This window comes from Vipera berus (genome assembly GCF_964194415.1).
Source record: "Vipera berus genome assembly, chromosome: 1".
Classification (NCBI taxonomy): Eukaryota; Metazoa; Chordata; class Lepidosauria; order Squamata; family Viperidae; genus Vipera; species Vipera berus.
Window position 1 is genome coordinate 174,947,674 of NC_138202.1, and position 27,739 is coordinate 174,975,412.

General features: G+C 37.0%; 1 protein-coding gene across 1 annotated transcript in view; it reads right to left on the bottom strand.

The window, feature by feature from the left end:
* Positions 1–27,739, bottom strand: part of SATB2 (SATB homeobox 2) — a gene marked incomplete at its 3' end in the record, with an annotated part of 131,427 nt that overhangs the window by 74,892 nt on the left and 28,796 nt on the right. The window contains exons 3-5 of the mRNA XM_081346759.1: positions 26,559–26,735; positions 6,576–6,702; positions 5,791–5,914 (exon numbers count right to left, since the gene is read on the bottom strand). Coding sequence (XP_081202885.1) covers positions 5,791–5,914; positions 6,576–6,702; positions 26,559–26,735 — 428 coding nt within the window. The remainder of the gene's footprint in view (positions 1–5,790; positions 5,915–6,575; positions 6,703–26,558; positions 26,736–27,739) is intronic.

Sequence of the window (27,739 nt, forward strand, 5' to 3'; positions counted from 1 at the left end):
TTAAACAGCTATTATTCGACCTATGATCGATCTATCTATCTATCTATCTATCTATCTATCTATCTATCTATCTATCTATCTATCTATCTATCTATCTATCTATCTTATCTATCTATCTATCTATCTATCTATCTATCTATCTATCTATCTATCTATCCAATGCTTTTTTTGTAAAAGAAAAAGGTGCCGGAACTCACACGTTATACAACCTGCCTTGCCTACCCTATAAGGTTCCATCGAAAAAAGGTGCCGGAACTCCGTTCTGAGCGTTCTATGAGAAAAAAAGCCCTGTATCTATCTATCTATCTATCTATCTATCTATCTATCTATAATAATAATAATAATAATAATAATAATAATAATAATAATAATAATAATAATAATAATAATAATAATAATAATAATAATAAGTTGGAAGGGACCTTGGAGGTCATCTAGTCCAACTCGCTGCTCAGGCAGGAAACCCTATACCATTTCAGGCAAATGGCTGTCCAGTCTCTTCTTAAAAACCTCCAGTGTTGGAGCATTCACCACCTCTGGAGGCAGGTTGTTCCACTGGTCTATCTATCTATCTATCCACTGATCGATCTATCTATCTATCTATCTATCTATCTATCTATCTATCTATCTATCTGTTTTCCTTTCTCAATACTTGTCATTGAGCTCTTTGGAAAATCTTTAAGAACTAATATAACAGTGCTAAAGCCCTGAATGTTTAGGATATTACTGATTACATCATTTCCTGAAAAGATTATGTCCTTCTCTTCTTCCTCTTCTTCCCTGCCAATAAAGGTATATCATAGTCTCACCTTTATTGACACATTGTGCCTTGTGTATGACAAATTGAAACAAATTGAGAGAAGACGTGCCATTTTTATTGGGAACATGTTGATCCTATTGCTTTGGTACACAGTTTTATAAAGTTTTATTTAAAACAAAGATGGACATTGTCAGAGAGTATCAGACACAGCTAGTCTTTGCTTAAGAATGGTAACTGGGACCGCAAATCTGTTGTTAAGCAATATGGTTGCAAAGTATGTTGTCATGGGGCCATGCTGACTTCTGATGGCAGTTGCAACAATTCAAAATGTGCCTTCATTAAGTAAATCCCACATAGTAGTTAGGCATGACACCACACAATCACCACTGACCTACTGCCAGCTTCCCTATTGATTTTGCTTGTCAGAAATTGGCAATGAAGGTAGCAAATGGCAAACACATGATCATGGGACATTGCAACTATCATAATTATGAATTGGTTGGCAGGCACCAGAATTGTGAACACATCTCTGTGGGTACACTGTAACAGCCAAAATGATAAGAATTAGTCATTGGTTTCCTTATTCAGCACCATCGTAACTCTGAATTATCACTGAATAAGTGGTTGTTACAATTACAGAGCTACCTGTAAGTATAATCTCCTCATTCTACCCTTGAGGAAGTAGAGGTTCTTCAACATAATTGTGCATGATCACAGTTGAAAAAGAATGTACTAAGTTTGAAAAAAGAAAATATGTGACTATCATATATTCAGTAAAAATCAGGTTTGTATCAAAATACCATATTTATGTAAGAATACAGATATGCCTAATATCTGAAATTCTTTAGGATATCATGGTAAATCAAAATATTGTAAAACTAATCTCAGAGTTCTGGATACTCAAATTATCGAATTATTTTGCATGATATCTCTTCACATATCTCAAAATTTATATTAGAGCAAACAAAACAAAACAAATTATTTGAAAAGTTTTTTTCAAAAATAATTTAATAAATTATAGCCATTTAAGAATACTAAAATAGTTCCCACACATGGCAGAATGGCATCTTTTAATATTAGGTAATAAAATCCCAACCATGAGATTTAGAGTATGTTTATCAGAGGCATCCTTCAGAAGTACAGCACATTGGTGTGCTTTGCACACAGATGCAAAAACCCAATGGGTACGACGAAATGGCTGTCAGTTTTACCTCCTAGACTGCTATCTTCATCCTGCTGGGTAGTTCTCTGCTAGATTTTCATCTACTACTTCAGCTAGCCAGCACTATCTCTGGGGAAGTACTAAATACAGAAGCTAAGTAGTAACTGATCCTTTCCCATATTCTTATTTTGCTCCAATGGTGGAATGGCAGCTAGATGTCACAGCATTTTCTTTCAGCAGGGCAGGGAAATCCCTAGAACCAAGATGAAGAGAGCCTTTCCACTAATGAGGAACTGCACACCCAGCAGATACAGAGCAGACACAGAAAATGTCTTAGCTTCTGAACTGAGCTAATGAATCCTTATGTTTTTTACTAAAATGTGACAGTCAGCAAACCTGCTACTATGTTTTTTCTGATTTTTTTTCTCATTTACTTTACTACCGCTAACATAGATGTGCAATGACTTTTCAATTTAGACAGGACTCTTCCTCTCCCTTCATATAGATTCTAGGATTAAATAGTGAATCTTTTGTATTTAAAGTATGAATTTGATAACTAACTGAATTATAAATTTTCCTTGAAGGTCTGCCTCATTTTTGTTAAGCGAAAACAAGTTAAATCATATATTAAAAACCATTTTAAAGCAATGGTTTGCCTAAAAGAACATTAAGTTCTGTAAAGAACTGATAATAAAAAATTATTATTATCTATCTGACAGAGATCTTATAAAAAAAAGAGAACTGCATGTTTTATAACAAGTGAATGATTACACATATATGATGATTATATAACTATAGTTATTAACTGATGAGTAATGCTCACTCTTTCCAATGCATTTTAAAGGTATCTTTAACTGGTTAAAAAAATTGACATAAAAAATCAAATTATTCAGAAAGTCTTCATTTAAAAAAATGTAGCAAAAAAAATGTTCAAGTAACCGAATATGAAGTTTTATTAACTGATAAAGCAAATAACTGGCTTGGTTCAAAGGTTTCAATAGATCGATTCATTTTTCAAATATTTTGTTTCTGGAGCAGTGTTGTTGATAACCTTAATGAAGACAGTAAGAATGTACAAATTTAATATGAGCATTAAAAAGCAGTCTCCAGACCAGAGGTCTTCAAACCTGGCCCTTTTATGACTGGTGGACTTCAACTCCCAGAATTCCTCAGCCAGGCACACTGGGTGAGGAATTCTGGGAGTTGAAGTCCACCAGTCATAAAAGGGCCAAGTTTGAAGACCACTGCTCCAGACAGATATGAAGATTCACAACATTTAAAATTCCAGTTTTAACTTTTAATCTTTCAAGTTACTTCACTATGCCAAATATAAACTTTTTCTTTGGCAAGTGAAACTATTTTAATTCAAATTTTAGCACAGAATAAAAACAATAAAATCAAGCCCTCTATAAATTTATATTGTTCAAACTTCCCATTACAACTTTAAGAAACTATATTTTGCTTTTTGTATAATTTAAAAATTAAGAACAAAAAGTTAATTTTGAAAAAGGATGTCCAAAGTGCAACTGCCAAAAAAAAAGACGCAATTTGAAATAATTTAGAGAACTGGATATAAAACTGTAAATAATGTTTTTATGTAATTTCTTTGTGATTTCATCTAGAACAACGTGTCATGTTTTGATCAGTCACAGCCACTGTAATCACTATAACAAGGATATCACACATTTAGTCAAACTAATGAAAAGAATAACTGAACTCTTTAGTAGGTTACGGTAGCACTACTAAGAGAGAGATAATGTTTATCAGTATTTTTTGACCTAAGCAACTTGCAGGAATTAATTCCCAGAATTCTCAGTAACTGCCAGACTAATGCAAAAATTCTTGGAGTTGAGGTCCACAGATTTGGAAATCAACCAAATTGAAACTATGGTTTAGAACAAAGGCAGGTAAGAGGAGAAACTACAGGTACATAAAATTGTGCTAAGTATGGAAAATGCAAACAAGAGAAGTTTCTTTTGTGTTAGAATGTTGGGTCATTGAATGAAATAAAAACAAAGGGATGAGGAATAAAATATACTTTTTATTCAACACATACTTAAATTACAGAATTGTGCTATTTTCTGGGACGGTGATTTATAGAGACAGACTAGATAAATTAATGGAAGACCTGTTATCAATGGCTGCCAGTCTTGATGACTGTATATTAATTCCTGATTATCAATTGTTAGAATGTTTACAGTGCAAAATGGTTATTGCTCTGCTGTCTATACTTATAGGCCACAGGTCTGCAACCCGGAGCCGCATGCGGCTCTTTCAGCCGCAGTTCAAAAAAAAAAGTGGGACTAAAAAAGTTCAACCAATCAATTCAAATATGCAGGGTAGGTGCATATCTCACCTTGGCTCCACTCTTCAGTCAAACCCTGTTCTGCGCATGCACGCATGCACGCGCATGTGCACACATTTTTTGCGGCTCCCAGTTTTTCCTTTTGTGAGGGAACCGGTTCCGAGTGGCTCTTTCACTGTTTCAGGTTGCTGACCCCTGTTATAGGCTGTCCAAATGTCCCCAGTTGAATACTATGTTATATAGAATGCTGGACTAGGAGAACTTTTGGAGGGATTCTACATTGTTCTTATATTATTATCTATTGCTACTGCCAACAATATAGGGATGGATAGCCTAAATCTGTCCTCATATGTCCTCAGAAACACAATGTGTATTTTTTGTTTGTAATGTTTTAATGGACCATAGACAAATTGATTATATAAATATGCACTTGAACTGAATATGTTAAATAGAAAGGGAACGTGTCTCTAGGATATGATGTGCTTTAGATCCAATGAAAGGAAAAAGCCCTTGGAAACAGAAAAAATAAGTAAACATTTTATTCTGAAATACTCCAAGGCCCATTGTTTGAAAAGAATCTGCCTAAGCAATCCTAAATTCTTTAACAATATAATTGTGCAAAACATTTGAAAGAACTATTTGAAAACATACATTAGTGTTTATGAAGCATTTCTCTCAGACTTCTTACAGAAGTTGTGTCTTTTGCACAAAACGCACAACTCCTAGAAAAGAGTTCCTTCTCATCTCATACACATGTGTACACATGGTCATTTCACTTTATAGTAGGTTCTTTGGAAATATTGTTTGTGCACACATAGATAACTGAGAACAGCTTTTGAAGCATAAACCTTGCACATTTGAAGAGTGGTGTTTCATTCATACTAATATGCATTGTGAAGCATCTCCTTCAAATGCTTTGCATAGTCCTACTCAAGAACATTTCCGCTGTAATTTTCCTCTTTGGATTTCACCATTCTAAAGAAAACATCAAAAAATGTAAGAACATTCCTCAAAAATTTTGCACAATATTCAGTAAGACATATAAAAAAGGTATCTCAAAATACCTTTTTTGCTAATCGTTAAAATGCTGACAAATGGACTTTTTATCACTGAAATAATAGTGTTTTGTATATGTTTGCTAAATCAAGACATATAAGCAAAAATATACCAGGAATTGCATTTTAATTTATAAACATGTAACAGAACTAACCTGTACTTTTTATTCATTTTTGGGTGCTTGGAAGATAAGGGTTTTTGTATCTTGGAATATATTCAATATTGATAGCTTGACCTAATAGAGGCATGTGCATCCAGACTGAGTATATAATGTAATAATATAGAGAAAGAAAAGTAAAATGCAGAACAGGCATCACAAACATGATGTTTTCCCTCTCAAATTTTCAGCTTATCTTGTCATTCTTCTATAATAGTTGTATAATATAATACTAAAATCTTGCACTCACAGGAAAATTATAATTGCAGGGATTTTTTCTACTTTTATTCTTTCATACTATATTGCATTTTATGGGATGTAGTTCCTCCACTACCAATAGAGGCACTGACCTGGGAGAGAGGGCATTCTTTGGCTAACGTGCTCTGATTCATCTCTTTGAGCAATTCCTTTAAGGCATTGCGGACTGTGGCATGGTTCCACTGTTCTGCTGGCAAATCTTCTAGCTTTGAACAACTGCAAAGACAGAGAACACAAGAATAGACAGATGGAAAGTGTTGCATGCAAACATAGCTGTTCTTTACATGCAAAAGCTATGTCACTCTGTAAAGCCAAACACAACTAAGAACAGGACATACATATTTTATATGTCATTCTTGTATACAGTTTAGAAATTTCTTCTAGCTACAATCTAGAATCTAGGAAGATTTGAACATAAATAACTAAATACAGAACTGAGCAAATATTTACGTTTCCTATCACTGGCTGAATAAGTTCTCGACAACTGTGCCTTAGCAGATTGCAACATAAGGACAGGGGCCCTTGAGCCCAAAATTTATTCCTGGATTTCTGCTTAAAATCTCAAAACCTTTATAAATTATATATTTCTCAGGAAAGTAATTGAGAATTGTGTAAACATTTAATCGGGCCGTATGGAATTATTGTACCTGTGGAAAATTCTTTTTTAAAGACTGACTACATTAGTCTGTATTCCAATGTCTAGTTAAAAAATCACCAAGCAAAAGCTGCCAGTTGCAATTCCCTTCTTGTATTGTGCTTCCCACTTCAAAATGAGCTCAGAAATTAATGAAGATAGCATGTGTTAATCTCAGTAGTAATGGTGTGATTGACAGAACAACTCAGGATTAGAAAAGGGCAGATGTTCAGAAGTGCCCACCTTTGTAATTGAATTTTCAGTGTCACAACATGATAGACGTCTTGTAACATGTCAGCTACTGTTGCATCAGGTGCATCTGTCATATAAGTTAATGGAAGAGGATTCCATTTCCCAAGTTTGATTATTCCTGCAAACAAACAAAAAAATGAAATAATCATAAACACATATTTCTATCTATATATTTGTATCCAAACTATATCTAGGAAGTTTACCAATTATTTTATATTTATTACAATAGCAGAATATTCTCAAGAAAATTTATTGTTAAGTATGGAGAGTCTAAAGTTGGGCAGCTTGCAAATCTAATTTTATAACCTGAAAAGGGCTGAAAAGTCCTTTAAATATATAATTTTGGTTTTGAATTAAAAAGAACCTAAAAGGTACTGGCTCTTCATGTTTAGTAAAATATACTACATTGACTGACAGTGGCTCTCTGAGCTATTTGGGAATAACAGTGGAATCTTGTTTAATGCATGCTATATATACTAGGCCAATACTAGACCTATGAAATGCTTCAAATTCGAACTCCAAAAAAGCATGCCACTGTTCTGGGGCACAAAAATAGTACCTGGTTGCAAGACAGGTGTAATATTTGTGCTTCCATTCATTCTAAACCATCTTTATAGAAACAAATCAAAAGGGCTGCAAAGCCCTACATAACATACTCCTTTAGAACAGGTTACTAAACATTTGCTGGACCAGAACTGTTATGGAAAGGCTGCTAAAGAGAAGTATTTATTGCTTGACACAGAATGCCTAAAACATATCACAAAGAGAACAGAAATGTTAAAAACATGCCATTGTTTCGGTATTAAGAATTCACAATCTGGTGCTAAACATGCTGCAGTATAAATAGAGCCTATACTCTTATCATGCATTATAACGTACAAAGCTCATTCGCTGTACCATATGTCTTCAGAGCTGGCTCTTTATGTTGTATTCCCCTTGCCAACAAAAAAGTTGCTTCTCTTAAAGGGGATAATTTCTAGAGGTTATATAATTACAGATCAGGAACCCTTAAGTCCTGCTTTTGATACTTACTTGGGAGTAAAATTAACTGGAGTTGTAATATGTACTGTATTTACTATATATTTACTATAATTGATGGAAAATGAAAAGTGAGAAATGGATAACAAGCACACCGAAACGTCTCTCCAGTCAAACCTAGTTTATACTCAAGTAATATTCCAGGGTAAAATATAGTTGTATAGTTTGGTGTGGTATGTGAACTCAGTATGTTTAGTTTATGGTTCAGCAGGACTTTTTTTCTCATAGAATGCTCAGAACGGAGTTCCGGCATCTTTTTTGGGATGGAACCTTGTAGGGTAGGCAAGGCGGGTTGTATGACATGTGTGAGTTCTGGCACCTTTTTCTTTTACAAAAAAAGCACTGTGGTTCAGTATGTCTGGTTAACTGGGCACAGGGTTAATTGAGTAAATCATACTTCAGTTAACTATGGCTTAGTCGGTTGGTTTAACAGTCATTGTAAATTAAGTCACCTTAAGCAAATCTGACATAACATCAAGTCAGAAAAAGAGGTTCTACTTCAAAAACCAACAGCGGCCATATTGGTCATTAGATCTACCCATAAAAGCAATTGGGACCTTAAATAGTTCAGATCAAATTTTGGAAAATTGCCTTAAGCTTTCAAAATGCTAGAATGTTTCATCAGGCAAGGAAGCTAGAGGAACAAAAGTTCAGGTGTGAAAAATATGGCTGATAACGGAGACATGTCAATCAAATTACACTGCGAATGAATAAAAAATCTTGAGTCAAATAAATAGGATCTTATAAAGCATAGTTTTTCAAACTTTTCCAAGCTGAGGAATGTGTTAAAAAATTCTTGGGATCTCCGTTCAACAGGCAAAACTCTAGTGTTGGAAAAATTGGCTGCACACGGGTTAACTTTTTTTTTCCTTTTTTTGTTCTTGTTCTCCCCCTCAAATTTTCAAACATAGTTTGAAAAATCCTATTATCAGGAACAAATAGTGTTAGACTGCAATTGTGTTACTACCATGGTCGTCTCTACTTTCTTAAAAATGAAGAAATTGTCCTGGCAATCAGTCCAGAAACACAGGTGTTACCATAACGCTCAGTGCTTTTTTGCACATAAACACCTGCTGCAAGTCCTTTTTGTTACAGTGCTGCAGACAGGCACTTTTTTTAGCGTTGTTAGTTATGGATGAACACTTCTTAGCTCTCTTTGATATTCAGTTTTGTCTAGTTCCAATATCCTGCTATTTTTGAAAATAATTATACCTGGAGAAAGGCACTATATCCCATGTATCTTAAGAAAATACATGCAGAGCATGTTCAAGGTAAAAATTGATGTGTGAAATATCAAGTCATTACTCTTCTTGTTTGCCTACTGTCCCCAGACTTAACATCTGACCTTCCAAGATATTGCTTGCAAAATTGTACTGTAGGTATGCTTCATATAATACTTTGAAAATATGGCCGGGAATTCTTGCTTAAAGTAGAAAGAGGAAAATAAAAGTATTGATTCTTCTTAGGGCACAGTCAGATACTCACACTGAAGTGCAACCCACCAATTCTTGACCTGCCAGAAAAATAAGATGGCACAGAATTTGATTCTCCAACAACTTCTCAATAAAGAGGTTGTCAGGTGGTGTTGTCCTTATAGTTATAATGCAGGAGAAGTTAAGGAATGTAATTTGTGCATTTCTCCTTCTATAATGGAAAGAAGGAAGAGCTGATACCAAGACAATGTCAGATAAAGGAAACCTGAGTCTGGGACAAAACTGTAACCTGACAAAAGCTTCTCAGACAAGGCCCTCTTTAGATCTCACAAAAATAAAAGGAGGGAGATGGAAAAATGCATTCACACTTAGAGGATTCTGCTATTATAATCTTATAATAAAAGTAGTATTAGACCGCATAGGTTTGGCTTCCTAATCTGGTCTACTTCAAAGGGCTGACACCTTCTCATGAAGCATCAACTGTCGGCAGGAAAATCAAATCCAAATCACTCTTACTGACTTATGGTGAGATTCAAACAAGTTTAGTCATCTGTCATCTTGTTGAAATAGGTTATTTCTGAACACAGGTTCAGTGTTCAAAAGCGTGTTAAACTCACGTCCAAAAAGGTTGAAAGCAGCACAAAGGGAAATAGAATCAATTGGAAAACTCCCCTTACAACTTCACCTTCTGCCTTTCCTCTGCGTCTGACCAGCCAAAAATGTAGACATGGGGTATTGTCGAGTTTTCTTGACAAGCTAATTGGAAATAGGCACCACAGGCATTCATGCAGACAAAAGCTTCTGACAGGTAGAATTACTGTAGAAAATCTAATGAAGCCACTATGTATGAAAGAATTATACAGCCATATCACCATCTCCAATCATTTTTGCCCACCCAGTACATTCAGGCAAAGTGTACTCCAGGTCCCCTAAATTAAATGTTGCCATCTTGTGGGACTGAAGAAGCATGTTTTCTCTGTGTCCACTGAAACAGTATCCCCACATAGATTCGGGTGGCAGTCCCTGTCATGTTTTTGGACACTTTGTATTACAGATAGTCCTTGACTTGCAACTAGACATTTAATAACCATTCAAAATTACAACAGACTTTTAAAAAGCTACTTATGAGCAGCCCTTGAAGCTGTGACTACCGCCTCCTCCCATGGTCATGTGATTGACTTTCAAGTGCTTAGCAACTGGCTGGCATTTAGGACTATTTGCAGCATCATACAATCACTTGACTATGATTTGCAGTGTTTTTTGCCACTTTTAGCAAAAAATGCCTATGGATTTGCTTAACAAAATGTGATTTGCTTAACAATCATGTGATTCACTTTACAACCACAGTGACTCACTTTAAAACAGTTGTAACATCAAGCTGGTCACATAACACCTCAACTTATAACTACAACAACTTACGACTGAAATTACTATCTTCACTGTGATCATAAGTCAAAGACTATATGTACTGTTGTCTTTTTTCCCAATTTATAGGCTGAAGCAATAAAAAAAATCCATACTGTACAGCACCTTCAATTAAACAGAGAACATGTGTGAGTTTTGTATACAGCAAAGCTATCTGACATTATTTATCCCCAAATAAGCCATTTTGATTTAATTTTCATTTACCCGAAAAGTTGAGTATCAAATAGAAAGACCGTCAAAACATCAAGTCCTACTGCAAGCAGTCCTGAATAAAAACGGTTTTTGTATTTATAATGTGGGTAAACTATACTTACATTTAAGGAAACATGTATTAGAAATACAAATGTTATTACAAACCTTTTTAAAAAGAAATCTCTGAACTTGAGTTAGGAATGGAATGAATCAGACTTCATTAATGGAAAACTTAGAAACCAAGGAAAGCCAGCTTTGCCATACCTAATGTACAGATGTATCTAATAGGTATTCCTGAAAAGCAAACACCTGGTTTACCAATTTAAAAATCAAAGGAAATTATGGCTTGCTATTGGAAATGGAAGAGAGGATACATGAACTTATAAGCACAGTAGATTACACTGACATTGCATTAGAATGTCACAGCGAATTTATAAGTCAAAAGTATACATGTCATTGTTCTCAAGACAAATCTACAAGTCAAAGCCAAGCTACAGTACAGACAGAATATAGCGAAACAGACTGGCTCTAGATAGACAATGCTGCACGCTCTCCCTTTATCTATTCAACCTATATGTTAAAAATACATTAAGAGAAGCTGGATTGGAACATGAGTGTGGTGAGGAAAAAAACATCAATAACCTGCACTATGCTTATGACCCTAATGCTGAAAATGCAAAAGAACTACAAGGTCTACTAATCAAAGTCAAGGAGCATAGTGAAAAGGCAGGACTAAGGCATTTAGAAAAAGATTTAAGAAAATCAAACAAACGACAGTAAGTACAACCACCACCCTTAAAATTGATATTTCCTTAATTAAGATATTGAAGTGGTAGACAGCTTCTGCATTTTAGGATCAATCATTAACAGTAAAGGGACAGTCAACAGCAGAACAGTCTGCTGCAGACTAGCACTTGGTAGAGCAGCCATGAAGAAAAATGGAAAAAGTTGTTCAGACACCTTGATGTATCTATACCTACAAATATCAAAATAGTAGTGGTATTCCCCAGTCTATGGAAATGAAAAATGGACTTTAAAGAAGCAGGCTAAGGTTAAAGAGTTTAAAGACGCTTTTGAACTTTTGGTTTTAGAGAAGATTCCTGAGAATACTGTGGCCAGCCAAGAAAACAAACAAATGGTTTATCAAACAAATCAACTCAAGAATTTTCACTTGAGTCACATATGACCAAGCTTTGATGGCGGAAAAAGGTGGAAGGAAAGAAAGAGGACAACCAGTAACATGATGCATGGACTCAGTTACAGTGATGATGAGAGCACCATTGGAATACCTGAATGATGACGTTAGAGACTAATCATCATAGGGAAAAAAATCTATCTACATGGTCACTAAGAGTTAACACTAATGTGATGGCAAATACCGTTAATCAACACAAACCCTCATTCAAAAAAGTATCAAATCTATTTGCCAAAGGCTACAACTAAAAGCATGAAAATTTGTTCAGGCACAGAATTCATTTTGCACATGCATAATTCTCTTGTCTGTTTTTCTTTCCTACATTGAAAAAATGCTGCATGGATAGAAATTTGTTTCCTCCTGAAGAATGCTTCTAGTCCAAGACGTAAAAATTCTGACTGAAACAGTCTTAACTTGAAGTCTTTGGTTTTCCCCTCAATCTTAGGCCTGGAGGAATATTCAACAAGATATATGTAGAATGATATTCAGCTGTGAAATATTTGGTAATTCTGCAATTTATTAATCAATAAAAATGATTTCAGATGAAAACATTCACCTCAGCATTTGAAAGCCCATAATGGGGCAGCTGAACAGGTTCTTGCCATTGTCCTATTATGTGTTTTATTACTATTTCATTGTTTATTTTATAACTTTTTTATACTATGTAAATGTATTTTTATTTCTATAAGCAATCTGTAGATTCAATACACAACAGGTAGTTATATAACAAGTAGACTCCACTATGAATTATCAGTCAGTTCTAACAGATTGCTAAATGGCTATTCAGCTTTGGAAAAACTAGGTCTTAACCAGAAACAAACACCTACTTATAGTTCCCACATTATTGGGTTCTCTTAATAAGGTCAGTATTGTAATAAAAACATGCAAAACTATTACTTTCACTGACAAAAATAGAAGCCAGTAAACATTATCTTGAGAATCTATTTTCCTTACTGCTTTATATCAACTATATACAAAAGAACTTATTTAAATATATCAAACAGATTGTCTTGTAATTTTATATACTGTACGAGTTTTGTGTTTTGTACCAAGAACATTAGTCTTATGTAATAGATGCTGTTTTACATTTGGGAAATATTATGCCAAAGCCTAAACTTAGATTAGATTAGTTTAGTATAAGCATTAAAGAACTAGCAAAATTAATAAAAAACCCTAAGAAGAAAACGCAATTAAATAACATTTTCTGGTTGATTATTTTAGAAGCAGTTATTTAATTTCAAAGTCTTTTTTCTTTAAAAAAAAGACACAATATTGGCCAAGATATAAAGGCAATGCAACTGATATTTCATATATTGAGACTTTTCTAGACTTTAAACAAAATACCAAAAGAAACTTCTTCCCTTTTCCTCTTTTTAATAATAAACAGAATAGCTTCATATATTAGCTTTCTAAAGAGTAGTGTTTTTGGTAAAAACATACTTTGAAATTATTTTTTTATTTTATATAGCATGTCTCAAAAAAAGCATTGATCTGGATCTTTCTGGATCTGAAACAGAAAGAGGCACGTCTAATAATGAGTTTCAAGAAGAGTTCAAAGTTATAATAAGACGTTAACTTTCCTGATTCGATTAATCACTATTTAATGAATGAAGGGCAAAGAAGTCTAATTTATTTTATGTTTTCATGTCTCCATGACATGGGCAGACTTGCAAATAATCTTTTTAAGTTATGCCCATATGTGGAGCCAATCTAAGGAGTAGAGTTCAGCTCTAACTATGGAAAAAACGCAACACACTAGACAAACTTTACCCTGCAGTATAAACTATTGTGCTTAGCCTTAACAGAAGTCACATGTTTAAATGCTTAAAGCTAGACTACAGAAAAGCTCTAGTTTGCTATTGTTTTTTAATAATAGAACTCAAATTGTGTTGATATCAATTCTGGACACATTTGATTGTCTTTGCAAGGGAACGTCCAGGCATTTTACAAATTATCCATGAGTGTACAGAATGTATTAAGTCTGCAAAACACCAACTCCAAAAGCTTTAGAACTCAAAACTGCATTTTCAAGCATCTTGTTCTCAAACAGAACACCTGTGTTTTGAGTTTGCTCTGGAAGAAATTCCAATTGTTTCCAGCAACTGCATTTTAGGTCTGGCATGCCATTCCGGATATCTGTTGCTATTGGCTGAGGCTGAGTAGAGGTTGGAGAATAGGAACAGGAGTAGAGCCCATCAGCACCAGTAGAGCTGTTCTGGACATAACTATTTTTTGTGAAAGACAATAAAGGACTGCTGGAAGGAATCTGAAATTGGGTTGGACTCACATTCTTCTATTGGATACACTGCTTTGCAGGTGATAAGGATGGGTAGGGAATTTGTCTTAGCTTTGAAGGAATGAAATAGGATGGGTGTATTAGAGCAGAAAGAAAAGGGTGATCCCCCTACCAATGCACTTTCCCTAGTCTTGCTTTGCATATCAGCCCTGTAAAGTTTAAAAAAGACATGTTCTTGTTCCACACTGCAAGAACTCATGCTCCACAAAGAAGCCCCAGCTCAGAAGTGTAGATTGGTTTGCTCTTTCTGTCAACGGCAAAACAGGATTACACAAACCTTACGACATCCAGAAATTATCTAGTGGGCACACTGGGAGTAGCAATTAAACCAGCAGTAAGGTTGAAGCAGGTTGCTTATGCTGTACCAAATCTCTTTTAAACTGCAACCAGTGAGGATGAGGCCTATGTTTACTCATCATATTCACCCAAGGCTCAGGTATCTTTCATGTCTCATTTGCCCTCCCATCTTCTTTTGTGCTTCATAATAGGTGCAAAAATGGCTCACTGGCAAATATAACTTGCAACTAAGTGTTCATTTTTTTAAAAAAACAGGATATTTGTATTACTTTTCCTGAAACATGTTATCAAAGATATGCATAATTCTACTTTACTGGCATAAGAAGCAAAAGTGACAGGGGAAGAGTCCTAACACAATGAGAAAATACATGCTTTGCTGTGCAGAGCATCCAAGATTATCCCCAGTTTGGTTAATAGGACTGAACAGCTCCTTTCAACTCATGCCTTGGAAAGCTTCTATCAGACTGCCAGTTATTATTAATCAGACAGAGCAGTGAATCAGCTTAGGACCAATGCTCAATAGTTTAGTCCAGTGATGGCGAACATTTTAGACACCGAGTGCCCAAACTGCAACCCAAAACCCAGTTATGTATCGTCGGGTGCCGGGTGGGTGTGGCCCATTGGTGGGCATGGCTGCAGTGGTAACAGCAGACTGGGTGGGACTAAAAAGTTCAATCAATCAATTCCAACTGTGCAAGATGTTTTTTTCCCACCAGAAGTTGAAATTAATTGATTGATTGAACCTTTTTTTTTTGAACAAGGCAGTGGAGGCCTAAAGCGAAAAGGTTTTATAAAACCCAGCTGAAGGCCTAGGACTGGGGTGATGGCGCGTGTCCCCACAGAGAGGGCTCTGCGTGCCACCTGTGGCACCTGTGCCATAGGATCGCCACAACAGGTTTAGTCTTACAAGTAAAGGCCACAGGTTCATACACTTCTTTTTCCCCAGTCCTGTAAGAAGATTGGAAGACTGATTTTCAGACAAGCAGTCTATCATGTCCATAGCAAATTATAGTTTAGAAACATGGTTCAAGATAATCAAAACAGTCATTTGAATTGCTCTACTTTCTTCTTTTCCATGGTATCAATAGTGCATCCATTTCTATACAATAATGATTGCTGATGACTGAAACTATTTCTTTCTTCCTTCTCCTCCCATCCCATTTTCCTTATATCTGTTGAATAAACACCAGAAGAATTCTGTTGGCATCTTTTCCACCTAACACATTATTTTAAAAGGTAAAAACTTTCAAGAGATGCACCTCACTTCATCAGTTTCAGCAGTTCATCAACTGAGTGAATCTGATGAAATGAACGCATCATTTCAGCTCATATCTTTTAATAAAAAGTATTAATCACAAAACGTCCTACTAGACTCCTGATATTTTTTTTGCCATAGACTAACAGCTCTCCTCCTATAATATCATTTGACTGTAACTTTGCAAGCAGCACTCTCATAGTACTTATATTTATAAACTTCTTCCAGGAATCTTTTTGACAAAACATTACAATATCATGGTATTTAATCAATGAATAACTATGTTCTGTCAACCTGAAGCTAGTGGCTATATCTTTATGCATAAAACATTTGAAGTAATGTTAGGAAGGAAATATACACTATGTATGTTACATTAGCCACACTTTATTCTATCTCCACACCCTGACTCACTTGGTAATGTCTATTAATATAAAACATATGACATAATGTCACCACTCTTTCTGTTTCTATTAACCACAGCCAGTGAAATAAAGCAGGGAAACATACTGATGTTATATCATGCATTTTACATTAGATGCTACAGAAGTAGGAAAAAGACACAAGTGTGCCACTCTTGTAACATCCGATTCCAGAAAGGCCTATTGTGCTCTCAAAAAGCAAACAAATAAAGGAGAGATAAAACCTCAGATAGGAGATCCAAAATAAAAATGTGTTGGGTACCATAATTTGACAAATTTTGACAGATATCAAAACTATCATGCACAGTTTAATTTTTAAGTGAGATGGGTGGCATAGAAATTTAATGAATGAACGAATGAACAAATGAGTAAGTAAGTAAGTAAGTAAGTAAGTAAGTAAATAAATAAATAAATAAATAAATAAATAAATAAATCTGTTGATAATCTCAGATTATGCAACCTATTTGCTTGAAAAATGTTTTGCTTATAGAATAAGCAAAATGTCTACCCTATCTTTCTTAGCAGAATGTGAAACAAAACACAGAAAAATTATCACTATAACTATATATACAAAAAAAATATTAGGGCAAGAACAACAAGATATGTGGCATATTAATTTAATAAACACATTAACATTTAAAACCTATCATATATTTGCATCCTTCTAAAAGCCTCTCACAGCAATTACACATGCAAATCAAGGATAATGCAGCTGATCTTACCAAAGAGGAAACTATTCTCCTTTTGGACATATTTGTTACCTTCTCTTTACTACTAATCTCTTCAGTCCTTCTAAAAATGCAATTTAATTTAATAGAAACTAGCTTCTGATCTATAATAGAGTCTTAGGTGAACATTAGGTCATTTTTTTACTCTTAGCCAGGGCTTTTTTTCTTATAAAACGCTCAGAACGGCGTTCCAGCACCTTTTTTTTTGCAAAAAAAAACCAAAAAAAACCCCACCCAGCTTCCTTATTGGCTTTCCTAAGCTTATTGCAGGGCTAGCAATCTTGGTTCTTTTTTTATGACTCATGGACTTCAACTCCCAGAAATCCTGAGCCAGCCATGCTAAGGGGAAAGGGAGAGGTTTCCAAGCTGAGCCATGCTGGCTCAGGAATTCTGGGAGTTGAAGTCCTCGAGTCATAAAAGAGCCAAAGTTGCCTACCCCTGCATTAGAGGACGACATTAAATTATTTACAGGGTTACTTCTTTAGGAACTAAACTTTTACAATCTAAAACAGGTAATTCAAAAAAGCCAACAGGAAAGAACCTCACATTTTTCATCTGCTTCTGTCTTTTGGAAGGTAAAATTAGATAACAAAATAATCTATTTCTTATGTTAACATCTCTGCAATGAAATCAAAGGTAACAGGAAAGAAATGAGAAACATTTTTCTCAATGTAATATGTCTAATTTAGCTGATTCTAGAAAAAAATAGTATCTTTTGTACACTCTTGAAAACTATTTTGAATCTAAACAATTCTTAAGAATGAAATATTCTTAATTTGGACTTTATTTTTACTGTTTGGACTGTTGTGTGTTTTGAAAAATAGATTATTTAGAATCTAGTTATGTTGCACTTCAGTCTTTAAATAATTAACCTAGTATATACATAACAATATATGATGTTTTCCCTGGTGACCTAAACATCAATAGCAACATTTATTAAAAAGGCTAAAATAATTTCTGGTGGTATTATCTGTATATTAAAATTTTGGACAAGCAGTGATCATGTATCCTAGCAAAAGATGTTACATATGTGCATAAGTGTAGTCAGTAGCATGGGTGGGCCTTTCAGTGTGGGCCTTTCCCTTCTACAAGTTGCACAGACCTCTTCTAGATTTTCCTCTTGTCTTTCCGAGTTAACTCCTTGGTCTGTCACTGAGCAAGAATTGACTTTGTAGGGAAGCATATTATCATTTGATGTATATTTAACATATGTTCTACCTTTATTTACCGATTATATAATATTTGTATGCAATCCACATGGCGAGGTTTGGGGCAACTTACAATAGAAAATATATATATTTAAAATCATAAGATTAAAACATAAAAGCAGGGCTTTTTTTCTCATTGAACGCTCTGAATGGCGTTCCGGCACCTTTTTTTTGCACACACACAAAAAAGCTTTTGCACAAGCTATGCTACTCCCTCCCTCCCACAAGCTATGCTACTCGAAAGCCAATAGGAATTGCTGCTGAGAGCGCCAAAAGACCCAGCTGGCAAACGTTGCAGGGCAAGTTGTCTGCAGCGAAGGTGAGTTGGCAGGAAGTTTGCATCCCTCCCTGCTGCCCAACTACACCATCTCAACTAGGTAAGTAAAAGAGGACAAGGAGTGGGAGGTGGGTTCTGCGGAGTCCATGTGCACTCCTTCCTTCCCATGTCAGCCAGGCTGGTGGCCTACCCAGTGCTGGACCTGCGCCACCGTTGCCTCGCCCTGCGCACCTAAGTGGCCGCCCTGCATTGCCTGGCCCGCCACGCCTCCACCCCGCACAGACCCACCATATAGAGCGGGCCCCGCTGATCCCACTGCACCAGCCGTGACGCCAGGGGATAGCCTGCTGCCAACACCCCTCACACCCATGGCCGCAGCAGCGCCGCCCACCCGCCTCCTGCACCCGCCAAGATGAGAGTTCCGGCACCTTTTTTTAAGAAAAAAAGCCCTGCTCTTAGCTATCACAACAAATCATCTCCTACATTGTTACATCTCCTACTGAAAGTACAGACATTTGTACTCTAAAAATGTAACCACTCCTTTCTAATTTTGCATTTTTTTTCAATGCTTATCTCTAAAATATTATGTTCTCCATTTTAGGATTTGTAAAGTACTAGACAACCCATGACCTATTGATCATCCTTCCAGAGATATTTTCTTACCAAATTCCTGAATGCCTTCAACAATAACAGAGCTTTTAATGTACTGGCTTCACTAGAAAAGCTGGGTGCATTCATAGATATATCTGTCTTGAAAATAGCTCATGTTGAACTGTATGGCACAGTCAAACTTCAGCACAGGAAATGTTTTCTAGCATATTGTAGTAGGCCATAAAAAGACATGGCTACATGTGAGTTCTTGTGCAAAGAATTGGACTATACCATAAAGCGTGGAATGCTATGGATATATCAACCACCTAGCTTCCTGGCAGCAATCTGCTACAAGCTCTAGGATTTGCTCAGGGTTAGAGTTAGAGTTTATGAGCTTCAGTCTTGAATAACCTCATCTCAGTTTTACTGCATAAATCTATAGCACACCAATTATTTTGCAATAACATGCAGCACACAAAAACAGATATTGATATTGCATTATCTAAAAGCTTTAGACTCTGTTTTTTTAAAAAAAAACAGAATGTGTACGATAGATCAAAATGCTATGGAGAATTTACAACCCTTCCTTTCACTTAATAAAGTATTTTAAAAAGGAAGGAAATATTTCCTAAGGAAAAAAAAGATCTTGTCTGAAAAGAAAACTTTTAGATACTAAACTTCTATACAAAAGGGTACTTATTGATACGACAAAGAATTCATTCTAGGGCTGAGATTTTAAAGTTTGTTAAACCTATCCAAGCCTTTCAAATCATAGCAGATAGAAAAAATATTTGTTCCCATTTCTGCTTTCAATTTAAAAGCATTCAAGGTTCCCTGACCTTGCTGATCATGACAACAATGTAACTTCATTTTAAAATATGTTTTCTCTTTTTATGAGAAACTCTTACACTCTAGACTTTCAAGAAGACGAAGCCAAATTCAAATATTTACACAGACACTAATATTCTCCATAAGAATGCTACATAGGATGGTATATTTTTGCAAAGTACTCATGTATTAAAAGCTCTCTGAATATTACATATGTGTGTGTGTGTGTGTGTTTGTGTGCGCGTGTGTGCGTGTGTGTGTGTTTGTGTGTAAAAAGGTATATCTTTTCAAGTATGCCTAGGGAACAGCAACATGTCCTCTTCTCCAAATATGATTCAATGAATTCATCATTCTAATTCCAATTAACTGCAGCAATTAATTCCCTGATAATATTTTTATCTCAAAAATGTATGGTTTTATTGAACAGTTTCAAATATAAAATCTGCAATGTTGACTAAAAACAATTTTCTCTTTGAGGTAAACGATGGGCATTGGAAACCTTATCTGTGAACCTAATTCAGACCACAGGTAAACAGGTAGGTAGATAGGGAGAGGGAGAGAGATCATTTTTAAGCAGCTTTGAGAATCCCAATTTCCTTTGTCAAATGTTCCATTACTGCTCTCCCTGAATTCCTAATTCTGATCCATTCTCCCTAGATCACAGGTCTGCAACCCGCGGCTCTGGAGCCGCATGCGGCTCTTTCAGCCATCTCCTGCGGCTCCCAGTCCTCTGCCATGTGCAGTCCAAAAAAAAAGTGGGACTAAAAAATTTAATTTAATTTAATAATTTTATTTAATAATTTTATTTCTATACCGCCCTTCTCCCGAAGGACTCAGGGCGGTGAACAGGGCAATACACAATAAAAATTGAATACAAAAATTAAAAAGCCATTAAACATCATGCCCATAAAATCAATACATATTAAAGTTAAAACTAGTTTTAAAAACCCAACCCCATCCCGTCAGACCAGGCCAGCTTGTTCGAAAAAAAATGTTTTTGAGATCGCGCCGGAAGGAGCGAAGGTCGGGGGCCATCCGGAGCTCAACCGGTAAGCGGTTCCAAAGGTCTGGCGCGCCCACAGAGAACGCTCTCCCCCTGGGGGTCACCAATCGGCATTCTTTGATCGGCGGCACCCTGAGGAGGCCCTCTCTGTGGGAGCGCACTGGACGGAGGGAAGTTGACGCCGGCCACAGGTGTTGCCGCAGGTAATCCGGACCCATGCCATGAAGGGCTTTGTAAGTCATAACTAACACCTTGAACCTCACCCGGAGAGCAACCGGTAGCCAATGCAGCTCACGGAGCAAAGGTGTAACATGGGAGTATCGGGAAACTCCCAAGACAACTCGCACGGCTGCATTCTGCACCAGTTGGAGTTTCCGGGTGGACCTCAAGGGCAGCCCCATGTAGAGAGCATTACAGTAGTCTAGACGAGAGGTCACGAGCACATGAGTGACTGTGCGCAAGGCATCCTGGTCTAGATAGGGCCGCAACTGGCGCACCAGGGCAAAGGCCCCCCTAGTCACAGCTCCAATATGCTCTTCCAAAGAGAGCTGTGAGTCTAGAAGGACCCCCAAGTTGCGAGCCCTATCTACGGGGGGTAATAGCTCACCCCCCATGGCCAATGATGGAATAATCGGAATTTCCCGGGATGCCGGCACGAACAGCCACTCAGTCTTGTCAGGGTTGAGTCGAAGCCTGTTCCTCCCCATCCAGACCCGGACCGCCTCCAGGCAACGGGACATCACGTCGAGGGCATCGCTGGGGTGGTTTGGGGTCGAAATAAAAAGCTGGGTATCATCAGCATATTGGTGATACCCAACTCCAAAACCACGAATGATCTCACCCAGCGGCTTCATATAGATGTTGAACAGGAGAGGCGAGAGAACCGATCCCTGAGGGACTCCACAAATGAGAGGTCTCAAGGTCGATCTCTGCCCCCCTGCCAACACCGACTGCGAACGTCCCAGAAGGTAAGAGCAGAACCACTGGAGAACTGTGCCTCCCACTCCTAACCCCCTGAGACGTCGCAGCAGGATACCATGCTCGATGGTATCAAAAGCCGCTGAGAGGTCTAAAAGGACTAGGACAGAGGAGCAACCTCTGTCCCGAGCCCGCCAGAGATCATTCACCAGCGCGACCAATGCCGTCTCCATGCTGTACCCGGGCCTGAAACCTGATTGGTACGGGTCTAGATAATCAGCTTCATCCAAGAACAAAGGGAGCTGCTGCGCCACCACGCTCTCAACAACCTTCGCTAAAAAGCGAAGGTTGGAGACCGGATGATAGTTGTTTAAAATTGTTGGGTCCAAGGCAGGCTTCTTGAGGAGGGGTCTCACCACCGCCTCCTTCAAGGCGGCGGGAAAGCTACCCTGACTCAAAGAGGCAGTAATCACTGCCTGGAGCCAGCCTCGTGTCCCATCCCGGGCTGCATAAGTCAGCCAGGAGGGGCACGGGTCCAACAAACACGTGGTGGAGCTCAGCTTCCCCATGATCTTGTCCACTTCTTCAGGAGTCACAGGATCGAACTCTTCCCAGATTAAATCGACAAGGCCACCCGTATCCTCTTCGTCAGACTCTGCCCAGTCGGAGTCCAAACCGGTCCGGATCCGAGCGATTTTGTCCGACAGAAATCGACTAAACTCCTGGCTCGACCCTGCAAGGGTTCCTCCCTCACCTCCTGATTAAGAAGGGAGCGAGTTACCCTAAACAGGGCAGCCGGACGATTATCTGCGGACGCGATGAGGGTGGCAAAGTGGTTAGACCTAGCCACCCTCAACGCTGCGAGATAAGTTCTCGTAAACAACCTTAGTCGTAACCGGTCGGATTCGGATTGGCTGGACCTCCAACAGCTCTCTAGGCCCCGTCTCCGATGCTTCATCTCGCGGAGCTCCATGGAGAACCATGGGGCCCGTTGAGATCTGCGTCGGGTCAAGGGCCGCATGGGTACAACTTGGTCGAGTGCCTCTGTGACTGCCCTTTCCTAGGCTTCCACTAGGGCATCGACCGAGCTGTGAGCAAAGGAGGCAGGTGGGGGCCCAAGCGCCATTTGGAACCGCTCAGGGTCCATAAGGCATCTAGGGCGAAACCATCTTGTTGGCTCAGCAACCCCACGACAGGGAGTGGCAAAACGGAAGAGTGGCAAAAAGTTCAACCAATCAATTCAAATATGCAGGGTAGGTGCATATCTCACCTTGTCTCCACTCTTCAGTCAAACCCTGTTCTGCACATGCGCGCATGTACGCGCATGCGCACACATTTTTTGCGGCTCCCAGTTTTTCCTTTTGTGAGGGAACCGGTTCCGAGTGGCTCTTTCACTGTTTCAGGTTGCTGACCCCTGCCCTAGATGTATCTGACCCTTTAATTAGAAGCTGTCCCAAGCAAAGTTTTGTAATATCTTACACTGATGTCAATTTGGATACTTTAAGATTTCTGCAATGTAGGGAGAAACAATTCTGAGGGGGAATACTGCTAGAAAATGAAATGCTAATACTTCCTTAAAACCCTCCCCTTGCCCTATGGTACGGCTTTAAAATGGTATTTATTGAATTGGATGACATTCAAAAGCTATTTTAAAAGCTTCGGTGCCAGACAGAAGATATTTTTTAAGAAAGCGTGCTGCTGGAGACAAAGTTTCATACAGGATCCATTTCAAAACTGCCATCCATTATTATCAGTAGCACATGGCAGAGTATGTGAGAAAGCACACTGGGAACTTTATGTCATGTGGAATGCTACTATGAAATCCCAAACAGGGATTTCAAAGTCAGTTCAGTTCTCCAGCCAAAAGAAATTTACTAACGCATTGTTCTCATAAAATCCCACATTGTTAGACTACTAGTGGTTTATGCAATGTTGTGTGTGTCTCTGTAAAAATAATAATAGTGTTAATACTCTAACAATGATAAGGAATATAAATTCAAGTTTAATAACATTATGCAACAAAGTATTTAATTACATGATTAAGTGTGTAATACACCTGAAACATTAAATACTTAAATATATATTTAATCTAATCAGAAATATGTACAACAGAGAGATGTGTAAGGAGAAAAAACAGCTAGAGTTAGTAAGCATTAGTAAATTCACAGATCTCCCTTAGCCATTTAAGTAGCATATGAACAGCAGACTCCAGTTTAGAACATAGCAAATTTGATCTTATTTTTCAACGTTTTTCAGAAAACAATTTATAAGCACATAAAAGCTTGAAATACCGATTCTAGATCATCAGGAAAAAATAAAAATCTGTAAACTAGACACCCTTACTTAATGTACTAGCAAAGTACTAGTTCCTAAAGATGAAAAAGCCAGTGCCTCTCTGATTGAATCCCTCTTTTCCTTGTTTGAAGGCCCATATGTTTTCCCAAATGAAATACTCAGCTAGTGTGGGTCAATGAAGGAAGTTACGTGCATTCATAAAAGCATTCTTTCTTAGGATCACTTTGTTTCTAAACATGCCAAGAATGATGCCTTGGTTGCTTAATTCAGGATGTTCCACATGTTAATTCACAAGATGAATTAACCAAGATGAATAGCGCTGTCAGATTGAAAACTGGTTCACCATGACAGAAATAGTGAGATACAATAACCTTTATATTTAAAAGAACAATATTCCTATAATACCCTGAAGTATTATTTTCTCCAGTTTTATGCAACAATGATATATTGTTTCATGCTTTTATTTCTTATTACACTCTTTCTGATTAGAATTCTTTCACAGATGTATTAAGTAAAACATATTTTCATGGTCTAGCATAGTTCATTTTTCTTTCACTTTCCTACTTATACTAATGTTTACATAAAATACAATACACATTATCTTTTTTGCACATAACAAACAAAATGACAGATGATGTACATACACAGTTTTCCTAAGGCTACATTGTTATGAGTTTCAGTTTCATTCTATTCTATCAAAAAAGCACAATTTTTTAAAGCTTCTTTATATTTTATGGATGGGTATGTTGAAAAAATTGCTAAATTATTTTTCTGAATGTCATGACACAAACCCTACTCTTTCTATATTTGTATCCCAATATCTGACCTAAGTACATAAGTCACAGGGTTTGTACCATTGTGCACATATCGTGTCTCCCCGAAAATAAGACCTGATCTTATTTTTGCTTTGCCTCCAGAAGAGGCACCAGGTCTTATTTTCAGGGGGTGTCTTTTCCACTCACCTCACATGGCAGCACCAACAGCCTTGCCCAGCCAGCCCACTTCTTCTACTGTATGGCTGAAAGAGCAGCTTCATTCTGCAGCTGAGAATGGAGCTCCGGCCTGTATTTCACAGTCAGAGGCCTTTCCGGAAGGCTTCTGAATGTGAAATCCAGGCAAGGAGACACTACAGAAGAAGTGGGATGGTGAGGAGAGGCAGTTATCGATTTACAGGAGGCCTGGTAAGTGGGTATGGGGCATGCGGGGAAATTCTACCCCCACCCCCGCCCTAGCTTGCTTTTTAGGCGTATGCCTCACCTCAAAAATAGGGCTTATTTTTGGAGTAGGGCTTATATTAGGCCCACACCCAAAAATAAAGCTAGGGTTTATTTTCTGGGTAGGTCTTACTTTCGGGGGAAACACAGTATAATCTCTTTCCTCATTCTCCTCCTTCTGCAGACACCAATGGTTTTTTGTACATGGGATGTCTAAACTTTGCTTGTACATTTGCTTACATATGTACGTATGTGAGTTTATATAAACTAAGTAAAAAAAAGATTTTAGGCTCAACTAAAAAGATGCCCTGAATAATAATGTTTGACAGACTTTTTAAAAATGTATTGTTTTTAATAGTAAGAAAACTTAGGGTAAGGAAATTTTTCCTCTTCTCTCATTGATCTTAAGTGATTCTTTGGTACGACATGTATATATTATCTAACAACTACAAACGTCTGCTTTTATCTATTATTTTTACTGAAGTTAGTTTATACAAATTTACAGAGCAATTCTAACATATATACTCAGAAAGGAGTACCTTTCTCTCAAATCAGTATTTAAAAGTGCCTTTTAATCAATAATCAAATCAGCTAATTAAAATATAAGGTAATTAATCAATTATTGTTTCTTTAATTAGCTGTTAATCTTTGCTGTATCTTGACAATTCATCTAATAATGCAAGAAAAATCTTCAAATTCTGTGAGAACACTGAATGGTCCTTAAAAAGATATTTTAAAGAAAAAGTCAGTTAGATAACTCAGAAGGTTGTAAACATTCATGCCACAATTTACATAATCAGCTTTGGACAGCATATTACAAAGTCAGACTTAAAACATATTTTCTTTGAACAGTTGGTCAGAACTGATATGAAATCCTCTAAATCAAATGACAACATTTAACGTGATTCGGACTCCATTTGTAACAGTACAGATATGAAAGATTGTATGTTTACATTGAAAAATAAATAAACACTGCTTCATTAGCTGTTTCATATTTATCATGCCCCTGTTAAGATACTTACTAGCAAAATAAATTTTGATATAATGTCTGATATGCTTTGATTAAATACTAATACCATACAAAATTAGTTATTCATGATGTGCACTTTGATTTTATGTATATGTACAGTACTCAAAAGAAACTCCTAGTATGTTAATAGGGGCAAGCTTAGAAATAATTTCCCATGGGAGTGCAGTTTTAAAGTTTGTACACGGTGAGCATCTTTACTACTAACTACCCTATCTGCTTTATTAGGTTTAGCTACTATGAAAGAGCTATTTTATGCAACCAATTATGCTTTTATTTATTAAATTTGTTTGCCGCCCATCTCACTACAATTATTAAACATTTTGATGTAATACCTTGTGCCTGAGCTGCAGAGCTGTGAGAATAACCGAGTGCCAGGAGCGCAGTCTCCACTAGCTGACTAAAAAGCACATCTTTGCGAACCAGAACAAACTCTGCATGTTCTTCTCGATTATCATATTCAAGAGAAGTGTCCAGTTGTTCCACGACACAAAAGACGGGGATCATCAAACCTGGAGAAAGAAAGATTGTTGAATCCAAATTAGAAACTGTAAGAAAAGTTTTTGAATTAGTACAATGATGTATCTTGTTGCAAGTTCCATTAACAAGTTACAGATAGTCCTTGACTTATGACCACAATTGAGCCCAAAATTTCTGCTGCTAAGTGAGAATGAGTTTTGCCCCATTTTACAATGTTTCTTGCCACAGTTGTTAAGTGAATCACTGCAGTTGTCAAGTCAGTAACACAGTTAAGTGAATCTTTGCTTGTCAGAAGGTCACAAAAGGAAACTGCAACCATCATAAATATGAGTCAGTTGCCAAGTGTCTGAATTTTGTTCACATGATCATGGGAATGCCACAATGGTCATAAGTATGAAAAACAGTCACAAGTCATCTTTTTCTGTACTGTTGTAACTTCAAATGAATTGAAGAACTACTGTACATTTAAGAAAACCAGAAATAGGACATATATTTGTTAAGATTATATCCCATCTCTTCTTTCTGTGCTAAAAGTGGCATATTTAGTTTCTCTCCTCTGGTATACTCCTACAAGAGTAAAACCTGTGAGGTAGGTTAACCTGAGATTTTCTCAGTGAGTTAAACTTGAGTTCTTGGTTCTACTCTAATACCCTATCACTACCTCCCACTTATACTAAAATAAATAGTATTTAGGAGTATATTGACTCAGAAGATATTCCATTTAGGTGTTACAAATGAACTCTTCCCAAATTTTCTTGATTGGGAATCGCCCAGAGTTTGGTATAAGATGGGAAGCTATATAAATGTTTTAAATAAATAAACTTTCTTAAATACATTTGAAGTATTTGAAGCCATTTAAAGCCATCTCACTGTTTATTGTTCTTTAATAAATTGAATAATATCACTTTAAAGGTAGGCAGAAATGTTTTATACAAAAATATGAAACAAATAGAAATAACAAAAAACAGTAATGTAACCCCTAACTATAGTGAAATCAAGGCTCAAACTTTTGTGCTTTTTTCTCCCACTTGTGCAC